Source organism: Taeniopygia guttata, chromosome 6 (genome assembly GCF_048771995.1).
Source record: "Taeniopygia guttata chromosome 6, bTaeGut7.mat, whole genome shotgun sequence".
In the NCBI taxonomy this organism is placed as follows: Eukaryota; Metazoa; Chordata; class Aves; order Passeriformes; family Estrildidae; genus Taeniopygia; species Taeniopygia guttata.
The window spans coordinates 4636508-4647461 of record NC_133031.1 but is presented as its reverse complement, the minus strand read 5'-3'; the positions used below and the strand labels follow the sequence as shown (position 1 = coordinate 4647461).

Genomic DNA, 10954 nt, shown 5'->3' with positions numbered 1-10954 from the left:
AGATCACTGGACAGGGACAGGTTTCATGGTGTCCCAAGTCCCCGTCTGCCTCGCCAAGGAGGAGCTGGAAGATAACACAAGGGGACAAAATACAAAATATTGCCCATCATAGTGCCTGGCCTTGACAGGGGAAAATCATCCTGCATGAATAAACCTCCTCGAAAATCCCCCTAAATACTCTGGGACAGTGCTGGGGTTGAGCAGGAGCATTGAGGGAATGAAAAGTGTTGATCAAGCCTGGGGACAGAGAGGTTGGGCTCAGCCAGGATCATTCAAATCAGGTTGGAAAAGACTTCCAGGATCATGGAATCCCAGCTGTGCCCAGCACCCACCTTGTCCCCAGCCCAGAGCACTGAGTGCCACCTCCAGCCCTTCCTGGGACACCTCCAGGGATGGGCACTCCACCACATCCCTTCCAGGGACTCCCCACCCTTTCCAGGAGGGAATTCTTTCTGCACAAAAGCAGGGTACAACCCAAAATCCCTGTCAGGCTGAAAACTGAAAAGCAGTTTCTTGCAGAGACCTGCTCACACGCCTTGGGGCATCCCAAGAACCAGGAACATCTTCATACACGCCTTGGGGCCACCCCACACTTGCAGGGACCTGCTCACAAACCTTGGGGCTACCCCAAACCACCAGTGACCTCCTCACACGCCTTGGGATGCCTCAAACCACCAGGGATATCCTCACACAGCTTGAGGTGTCCCAAAATATCAGGGACATCCTCACACACACCTGGGGGACACCCTACCCTGCAAGGACATGCTCATACAGCTTGGGGCCACCACACACCTGCAAGGACCTGCTCACATGCCTTGGGGCCACCCCAAACCACCAGGGAAATCCTCACACACTTTGGGGTGCCCTAAAAAATCAGGGACATCCTCACACACACCTGGGGGCCACCCCAAAGGAACAGGGACCTGCTCACAAACCTTGGGGTGTCCCAAACTGTCAGGGACCTGCTCACATACCTTGGGGCCACCCCAAAACACAAGGGACATCCTCACAACCTTGGGGTGCCCTAAACCTGCAGGGAGATTCTCACAGACCTTGGGGACACCCCAAAACACCAGCAGAGACCTCTTTATACACCTTGGGGTGCCCCAAATCACCAGGGACATCCTGACACAGTTTGGGGTGCCCCAAACCTGCAGGGACCTCCTCACACACTTTGGAGACATCCCAAAACTGCAGAAAACTGCTCACACGCCTTGGGGCCACTCCAGATTTTGAAACCATCCGCATTCAATGGAGAGATGCTAAAATAAATTTAAATCATTATGGTTTGGATTTATTGTTCTTTGTGTGCACCTAGGTGTTCAGAATTAGAAGGGGGAGACCTCCAGGGTTGTGCAACTTCTTCCCAAATTGGGAAGTTGGCATTTTCAAGGCCCACCTGCATTGGCAGTGAAGATACAAACCCACCCTATAAATTAATGGGAAATAGAGAATTAAAATAAGATCAATGCTGTATAGAAATACTCTCATTTGTGGCTCTCAGGATTAATTAAAAAAAAATAGAGAAAGGGGAAGAATCATGGAATGTGTCCTTCAACACTTTGCCCTTCTGTTAATGCCATAAAAATCCATACCTAGGGATGGAAACAAACCTTAAAAATCATCTCATTCTTTACTGATTTATGGTGGCATTGGTGTATTTTAAACCCAGTTTCATAAGCCCCAGAAACATTAAACCAGGCACAATAAAATCTGATCTTTCAATGTTTGAATTTTACTGTTTTTATCAAATATTTTTGTCACCCCAAGACAAGAGTGGTTTGAGAACCTCTCCTGCCACAGGAAGATGCACCTGAGAGATCACCTCAACCCCTGCCATAGGCAGAGACACTTCCCACCAGAAAAATCTCTTTTTCCTCTCAAAATCAGCATCTTCGACCAATGATGTGCTTCAGAGTAGGGTTTAGTTTAAAATTATATACAAATAATACAGATAAATAAATTAAAGTCATAGAATTAGTATTGTAAAATATAGATAAAATTACAGATAAATAAATAAGGACCAACTGACAGCAGACCTGGATCACCTTCTCAACAAGGCCTTAAGGAGCCAGTATCCAAGAAAAACTACATTAATTATTAAATAAACCTTCTCCCAGCTCCAGACACTTCCAGAATGATCCTCCCCAGTGCCAATGATCAGCGTTTAGAGATTTCCTAGCCAGTAATCTCCCCCAAATTTCTGCCTTCCATGAATTCCCCTTGTCCCCAGGTGACTCCAGCCAGGAGATTTATTTGTGGCCCCCAGCTGCCCAAGCTGGGTTTGTTCTGAGCTGGGCACTCCAGCTCCTCCTCGCATGGGGAAGGACAAAAATAACCCTCAGTCGTGTCCTGAGCATTGTTTACAGCCTTCCAGACCTCTCCTGCCCTCCCTTTGGCACCTGGGAGCTGCCAAATTTTCCTGGGAATGCGCTCCCACCTCCTCATCCCGTGTTTTCCACAGCTCCATGCTTCTGGAGTTGCAGTATTTCCTGAGCTGCAATTTTGCCAACGGGGATTTTGAATGGACTGGATGCTCTTAGAGGTTTTTCCAGCCTTAACAACTTCATGGTTACTTTTCCCCCCCAAGATTTATCTATGCTGACTTTGTGTTACCTATGGATTTAATATTAAGAAGTAAAATAAAAGGTGGTTAAAGCTGCAAAGACCAAATGCCAGCGGCCATCCTAGGAGGATGCATCATTGCCTCCTTCCACCACAGCAACAACCCTTTGTTCCCAATTATGTAAAAATTGTTATGGCTTGCTCCCAATTACAAAAAAAAAAAAAGAATACTTTGGGGATTTTGCCACAGTTTCACCCCTTTGCTGTGCCCACCTCCTTGTGCCATCCTCAAACCCCTTCCGGGCTGGCACAGCACCACTTCCTCATGGAAAACCCACACGGGCTCTTTGCCCACCCCACACCATCCACCCAATTCCCCTACAACTGCTTCCCTTTCCTCACCCCACAACACCCACCCATTCCCCTGCAACTGCTGCCCTTTCCTCACCCCATAACATCCACCCATTCCCCTACAACTGCTGCCCTTTCCTCACCCCATAACATCCATTCCCCTACAACAGCTGCCCTTTCCTCACCCCACACCTTTGGGATTTGGGGGAAAACCCTACCGGAGCTTAAAGCTCCCTCGCAGCCCAGCCAAGCCTTTCATCAGGCCGTGCCCATTTAAATGCTGATGCTCTTAATTCTCCCTAAAATCACCTGCTAATGGGTCCCCTCCCTCCGCCGGGGCTGGATTAGAAGCTCTGCCCACAAGTGCCCTCCTTAATATCCCGGTTATCCTCACCCCCTCTTAAGGTGTTAATTAGGGACACAAGTCAGGCACTGAGGGAGGGGGGAAAAAAAATAAAAAGAAGAAAAAAAGGAATAAACATCCCTTTAGATTAGCGGTTTGAAGGAGCGCGGGGCATGGGGAACCCACACCCTTCCACCTGGACCACCTGGATGCTGCGCTTCCCCTCCCGAGGGAGATCAAGGTTTGCCCGGCCGAGCCCGCAGTTGAAAGGCTCGGGACAAAGAGCAGCTCCAGCAGGTGGGTGAATTTCCCCCCATCCCCTCCTCCCAGAAAAAGCCGGTCCCAAATAAACGGGAAAACAAACCCCAAAACCAGCCCAAAGCTTTGCGTGCTGCGTTAAGCCACAAAGGTTTCCACCTGCTGCCTGTGTTTCATCTTCCCGAGCCCAAAGGGGAAGGATTCTGCTGTGTCAGGAGAGGTGGGGATAAAAACAACAGGGATTTTTCTCTTTTAATGCCTGGGGGTAGGTTTAAGGGGTTTTGTAACCCTTTCTTGCGCCGTGTGAGGTTTTCAGGGGCGTTTAGTTTGAAATGCCACGTGAAGATCAGTGGAAGAGAGGAGGGTGTGAGCATCGGCTTAGAACAATTATTAAAAAATAAAAAGGGAGTTTCTGTGCAACAGCTCGGGGTGGAAGTGGTTCCTGATAGAACTTAGGAAGAAAATAGCATTTGCTTCCCTGAAATCTCCCCAAAATGACAGCAAAAGCTGCGCCGTGTCCCATCCTCCCTCCTTAGGAGTTTAATTCCTTTGTGCCACGGCTGTCCCCGAGTGCAGCAGAGAGGGGATTTCTGGTGATCCACCTCCATGGAATCTGCATCCACAGCACAGGAAAACCATGGGGGGATTCAATTTTCCCTTCAAACCAGCCGTGTTTATGCAGCCATGGAATCCCGGGGCTGGGGTATTGCTTTAGTATTTTTAGCTGAGAGGTGAAGAAGAAGAGTCCAGAAAGGGCTGAAAGACCCCAGAGCCTGTCCTGGCATCTAAAAGGGCTCCAGGAGAGCTGGAGAGGAACTTTGGAGGGACAGCACAAGTGGGAATGACTTCAAAGTGACAGCTGGCAGGGCTGGATGGGATATTGGGAATTAGGAATTGTTCCCTGGCAGGGTGGGCAGGCCCTGGCACAGGGTGCCCAGAGCAGCTGTGGCTGCCCCTGGATCCCTGGCAGTGCCCAAGGCCAGGTTGGACAGGGCTTGGAGCAGCCTGGGACGGTGGCAGGTGTCCCTTTCCAGCAGAGGTTGTTATAATAATGCCTTGCCTTGACAGGGGAAAATCATCTGAATGAACAAAACTCCTCTGAAAACCCCATAAATGTTCTGGGACAGAGCTGAGGTTGAGCAGGAGCATTGAGGGAATGACAGTTTTGGTCCCAGCAAGCCTGGGGGCAGAGAGGTCGGGCTCAGCCAGGATCATGAAGCTGCTTTACAGATTTCTGTGTTTAAAAATATTAATATTGAACTTCACAGAGCTTTGCTGAAGCTCTTCCAGCCCTAAAAGCAGGAGTAGTGAGTACACCAGAGGTGCTAAAGATCTTCATCCACCAAAACCTGCTTCTTTCATTGACTCTTCTCTTGCTGGAGTTTTCCTGAGATTTTGGAGGGAAAAATTCCCTTGGAGAGGAGGAGAATGGTGGGGAAGTGCATCCTGAGGTGCCTTTCCCAGCTGGGTCACTGGTTTGTGTGTCAGGAGCTGAGGGCTGGGGTTTCTCCTTATTTTCCCTCTGGATCACAGCAGGAGATCCAGACTGGACACACCGACCAGTCCAGACTCAGAGGCTCCACACATTCCATTTTTTCCCCAAGTTTTATATTTTCTGCTTCCCACAGGCCTTTTGTTGTTGTTGTTGGGTTGGTTTGAGGCTTGGAAGGAATTCATTCAGGCATTTCTGATAAGGAGAATCTGTCACTTTGGGGAAGGATCCAGGAGGGACCACGGTGATGCCACCTGCCCATTCCTCAGGGAATGCCTCCCACCCACCTCCCAGTGCCCTTCCCCTGGGAAAGGGGACACGAGCAGCCTTTGCTTCTGCCTCCCTGTGACCATTTTCCAGGGCTCAGGGGCTGTTTGTCCCCATTCCTCAGCTGCTGGAGGAGTGTTTTGACTTCCCAGGATGATGCAGACCTCGAGTGGGTTCAGGTTTTGGGGGCAGAACGATGCTCGGGGCCAAGGGAAGACTGAAAATCCCTTCAATAACAGTTTTTGTTTAATCTTAACAGACACAGGGTGATATTCTCATTATTTTTTTTCCTAAGGGATGTTACTAAATCAAATTTCAAATTTCTAAATCCAGCTTCTTGGATTTACCTAAAGAACAAACCCTGAGAGTCCAAAAGGGGCAGAAATGGGAAGAGGTCCTGACTGCAGATGTGATAAGAGAGGAAAGGATTCAAAACCATCAAAACCATTGTTTTTGTGGAATCTATCAATGAAATTAATTATTCTGGAGATGTCTGTGGTAGCATCCATCCTGCTGGGCACAGACCACAGGACACAGATGTAACCAGTGCTGACCTGAGCTCCTCTTGCCTCACAATGGCTGCTAAAAATGCTCTTTTTTCCTTCTCCAGGCTGGGAAAGTGCAGAATGCACAAGAAGCATTTTTGGTTAAGGCAAGGACAGGTGTGGAGATGGCCAAACTGAACAAAACAGAGTGTGGAGGAAAAAAGATGTACCAAAGAGATCAAGAAATGGTGTTTAATGCCCCACAAGGGTATTTTGCCCTGCCTGCAGAGGTGTCAAAGCTGTGCTGGTCCCTCTCACTCTCTGGAGAAAAAGCCCTGACCCTAGTGACAGTGGTTTAAATGTCCTAGGGATAAAATATGACACTGTTCATGATAGATTTGAACCCATCTGAACAGTTCCTGGTGCTTTCCTTAGCCAGATCCCTTCACTTTTTCATAGCCAGGTCCCTTCATTGCCCCAGTGCCACTGACTCTTAGCGGGCATAACATTATTATGATAATAAAAGAATTATATTATTATGTATGTTGCACAATGTTTTTTTATTTTTTTTAAGTTTGAATTTTTAAAGTACTTAAAACTGTTGTTTTGGTGTGTTTTGTTTTTGTTTTTTTTTTTTGTTTTCACAGCCTGGAATGACGATTCAAGCACTAAACTCCAGCCTCTGAGTCAGGAACTCTTTCAGGAGCTGCTTCAACCCCCAGCTCGTGCTGTGACTCTATTAAAAGCTGCTCCAGAGAGATTTAAAGGGTGGGTTTAGGTGCTTTAAGGACCATCAGTGTTTTACCCTCCAGTCTGAGGGAGTTTTGGCTGTTCTCAGCCAGTTCCAGAGCTGGAAGGAAGCTGGGAATGATCCTAACCCCAACCCCCTGCCTCTCCTTGGGGTTGTTCTCCCTCTTTTACATTTCCTGTGCCCGTGGCCTTGGTTCAGCACCAGCCGGCACTGCCAGAGCTGCAGTGGGGCTGCTGTTCCACAATCCCGTGTTCTCAGGGAATTTAATGCCCTAAAGAGGCAGCACCAACCCCAAAGGCACCAAACCCCCAGGAGCAGGCAGCATTTAAGGGATGCTCCCCCACACGGTGCCCTCAGAGCTGGGTTTGGGCTGGGGTGCAAAGCGCTTTTGGGGTGTACAGGGAAGGCTCCACCGTGATTTTGCACCCCAAACCCCTTCCTCAGTTTGCAGGGGTGCACCTGCAACCCAGCAGCCCCACTTAAAACAGGGGGGCAGCCAAAGAGGTGGGGAAAAATGTGTGCTCGCAGCTTTCCCTCCCTCCGAGCCATCCCAAAAAGCCGAAGAGCCGCAGGAACAAGCCACGAAATGACGGGGGAAAAATAAATCTTTATTCTGCATGGAGCAAGGAGTGAGCGGTTGAGATCGGCAGCACCCGTGGTTGGTCCAGCACAGCCCCTCCGGTGATCCCTCACTCCCTCCTCCCTCCCAAAATCAAGGAGAGCGATTCTGCTCTTCCAGAGCCCCGACCGCGCTGCCTCTCCTCGCTTTGGTGCCCAGAGGGCATCGGTGGCGACCACGGAATTCCTAAAAAGCAGCAGAATGGCGACCACGGCATCCCTAAAAAAACAATGCCGACAGTGCCAAGCCAGCAGCCTTTCCCAGGGGATGCTGGGGATGAACCCCCCCGCCCACGGGCAGGGACGCGGGGTGAATTTAAAGTTTTATTCGCTCGCACGCAGTTCGGCGGCATCCCTCCGAGCCAGAATAAAAAAAAAAAAAAAAAAAAAGAAAAAAGACAAAACCCAGTGTGTATAAAGTCACAGTCACGGTTTGAACCAAAACAAAAAAAAAAATCATTAAAAACTCGTTAGAAGTCATTCAAAGTCCCGGCGTTATGTACAGCTAAGTGCCAGCTGGAGTATTCACAACACAGTAACGTACTGCAAGAAGTCGCTGAGGAGAAGTTCCCTTGAGGAACAACCTTCGCTCCGGCGGGGCCGGAGCCTGTGGCGTCCGTGTGTGTGTCCGTGTGTCGGTCCGTGTGTCGGTCCGGTGTGGCTCAGTGCGGCTGGCAGGTGTGCAGGCGGGACGCGTCGGCGGGGCCGGGCTCTCGCTGCGGGCGGCACGCCAGCCCCTCGCTGCACGGGCAGCGCTGGAAGATCTCCAGGCCGTGCGTGCCTTTCCGCCGGTGCCGGGTACACACCTGCCCCTCCCGCAGCACCGGCTTGCAGATCTTGGACCAGAAGTGGCGGGCGCAGCACAGCCCGGCCGCGCAGTCCGAGGAGCGCAGGCAGAAATCGCCTTCCTCGCCTGCGGGGGGACAGCGGGAGGGATGCTCAGCCGGGAGGAGGGGGGACACAGGGTGGGGTGGGCATCCCGGGTTTGTCTGCTGGTGATAGAGGGGCTGGGGGCATCCCGGAGCCATCCCACAGGGGAGAGGAGGGAAAAGAGGCATCCCGGAGTGATGCCAAAGGGGGAAACAGGGACAGGAGGAATCCCAGAGCCATCCCAAAGGGGGAAACAGGGAAAAGGAGGCATCCCGGAGTGATGCCAAAGGGGAGAGGAGGGATAGGGAGGCATCCCGGAGTGATGCCAAAGGGGACAGCAGGGAAAGGAGGCATCCCAAAGCCATCCCAAAGGGGGAAACAGGGACAGGAGGCATCCCAAAGCCATCCCAAAGGGGACAGCAGAGAAAGGAGGCATCCCAGAGCCACCCCAAAGGGGGAAACAGGGAAAGGAGGCATCCCGGAGCTATGCCAAAGGGGACAGCAGGTAAAGGGAGGCATCCCAGAGCCATCCCAAAGGGGGAAACAGGGAAAGGACGCATCCCACAGCGATCCCAAAGGGGACAGCAGAGAAAGGAGGCATCCCAGAGCGATCCCAAAGGGAGAGGAGGGATAGGGAGGCATCACGGAGCGATGCCAAAGGGGACAGCAGGGAAAGGAGGAATCCCAGAGCGATCCCAAAGGGGACAGCAGAGAAAGGAGGCATCCCAGAGCGATCCCAAAGGGAGAGGAGAGATAGGGAGGCATCATGGAGCGATTCCAAAGGGGACAGCAGAGAAAAGAGGAATCCCATAGCGATCCCAAAGGGGAGAGCAGGAAAAGGAGGAATCCCGGAGCGAAGCCATGAGGGATGGTGCAGCAGAAAGGGCATTCTGGACTGATCCCGTGCGGGACACCGAGACAGAGTGGGTATGCCGAGTGATCCTACGGGGAACTGGGATGCAGGATGGGCATCCCGAGTGGTCCCACAGGGGACAGCAGGGAAGGATGGGCATCCCGGACAGATCTCAGGGCAGGGGGACAGCCCGGACTGGTGGCCAGGGGACGGCAGGGAAGGATGGCAGCCTCAGGCGGGACAGCGAGGTGACAGCAGCCGGGACGCCTCACCTTTGGCAGTGGGGAGCCAGGCGGGAGCGGGCGTCCGTCGGGGCAGCGCCTCAGGGCCGGTCTCGTCCAGCTCGGCCGCTCCGTGGGGCGGCTCCAGGGGCGTGCAGAGACCTGCGGGGGCAGCGGGGCGGCTGTCAGCCACGCGTGGGACCCCGGCCCGTCCCGCGGCCCCCAGCCCCGCCTGTCCCTGGCCTCACCGTTGCTGCAGGTCGTGCCGGGGCAGCACATGGCATCGCGCAGGCAGCGCTTGCGGCGCCGCCGGCAGCCGAGGCACAGCGGGGCACCCCCGCCGCGGGCTCCGCAGAACTCCTCGGGGCCGCAGTCCTCGTCCTCGGCGCACGGGAAAGGCTGGGGGGCACAGAGGAGGCGGGGGGATCAGCGGGGCCGATGATGCCATCCCCGAGTGTCCCCCCTCTCCATCCATCCCCCGTGCGTCCCTCCCCGCCTACACCCCCGTCCCCGGTGTCCCCTCCATCCCCGAGGTGCCCCCACTCCATCCGCTGTGTCTGTGTCCCCATCACCCGCTGCGTCCCTCTCCTCCGTCGCTGGTGTCCCCCTCTCCATCCCCGGAGTGTCCCTCCATTCTCTGGGCACCCCCTCTACCCACCCGCGCTGTGTCCCCTCTCTTCTATCCCTTCCATGGCAGGTGTCCCCTCCTCCAACTCCCGGTGCGGGTGTCCTCATCCCCGACGTGCCACCCTTCATCCCAAATGTGTCCCTCAACTCCATCCCCGACGGGTCCCCTCCATCCCCGGCGTGTGTCCCCCTCCACTCCCGGTGTGTGTCCCTCTATTCCCGGTGTGTGTGTCCCCCTCCATCCCCGGCGTGTGTCCCCCTCCATCCCCGGCGTGTGTCCCCCTCTATTCCCGGTGTGTGTCCCCCTCCATCCCTGGTGTGTCCCCCTCCATCCCCGGCGTGTGTCCCTCTATTCCCGGCGTGTGTCCCCCTCCATCCCGCTGTCCCGCCGCTCCATCCCGCTCTCTCCTACCTGTCGGGTGGCGGCCGGCGGGGCCTTGTTGCTGCCGTCGAAAGGGGGTGCGGGGGCGGCGCTGGCCTCGGCCGCCCCGCCCGGGGGGGGTCCCTTGATGGCGTTGGAGCTGAGGGCACCCCCGGGAGCCGCCGCCCGCCCCGCCGGGGCCGCGCAGCTCAGCGCCGCCAGCAGCGCCACCAGCCCCCGCATCCTGGTGCCTCCCGTGCCCTCCCGTGCCCGCAGAGTCCCCGAGCAGCAGCACCGAGCCGCCAGCAGCGGCTCCTGCGCTCCTCCGCCGCCTTTATACCCCCGGGGCTGCCTCCTGCCCGCCCCCTCGGGGCGGGGGGCCCGCCGCCTGGGATTTCAAAGCCTTCCCAGGGGGGGCTGTGCCCGTGAGCCCCCAAAACCGCCCCCACCCCGCCCCGAGGGCTCCCACATTGGTCGGGAGGGGGTTTCGCAAGGGCGAGGGCAGACCCCCCCCCCCCCCACACCCAGCATCCCTCCCCCGGCATCCCCCGCCCCGGTTCCCGGCCAGATGCTCCGCACTCCCCGACGCCGCCGCTGTCTCCAGCCGGGCGCGCCCGACGGAGGGGACCGGGAAGAGGGACGGGGGGGACACTCCCCCTTGTGCAAGCCCCCATAGTGGGTGGGAGCCGCTGTGGGTGCAGAGAGCCCCCTCCGCCCTCCCCCGATGGCAGAGTCGGTCCTTTGGTCTCCTCTAAGTCTCCCCCCCCGCCGCCTCCCCCGCGTCCTTCCTGGCGCCAGCGCAGCCTTGCAGGAAAGGAGAGGGGCTGCTCCGCATCCCCCCGCGCCGGGCGGTGTGCGGGGACACGGGGGAAGGGGGGGGGACACACGACGG

At 55.1% G+C, this 10954-nt stretch overlaps 1 protein-coding gene across 1 annotated transcript; it reads right to left on the bottom strand.

Moving 5' to 3' along the window:
* Positions 1-7099: 7099 nt before the first annotated feature.
* Positions 7100-10333, bottom strand: DKK1 (dickkopf WNT signaling pathway inhibitor 1). The gene is made up of 4 exons (XM_030275747.4): positions 10114-10333; positions 9323-9473; positions 9126-9236; positions 7100-8043 (listed from the first exon to the last, which is right to left on the bottom strand). The coding sequence occupies exons 1-4, from the start codon at positions 10303-10305 to the stop codon at positions 7793-7795; spliced, it is 705 nt and encodes a 234-aa protein (XP_030131607.3). The 5' UTR covers positions 10306-10333; the 3' UTR covers positions 7100-7792.
* Between the last annotated feature and the right edge of the window lie 621 nt (positions 10334-10954).

Excerpts from the sequence above, each read along its gene's own strand:
- DKK1 (XM_030275747.4), bottom strand. The coding sequence starts at position 10,305 with ATGCGGGGGCTGGTGGCGCTGCTGGCGGCGCTGAGCTGCGCGGCCCCG. Across the intron at positions 9,474-10,113 it reads CGCCGGCCGCCACCCGACAG|CCTTTCCCGTGCGCCGAGGA; the intron begins GTAGGAGAGAGC and ends TGTGCCCCCCAG. Across the intron at positions 8,044-9,125 it reads CTGGCTCCCCACTGCCAAAG|GCGAGGAAGGCGATTTCTGC; the intron begins GTGAGGCGTCCC and ends GTCCCCCCGCAG.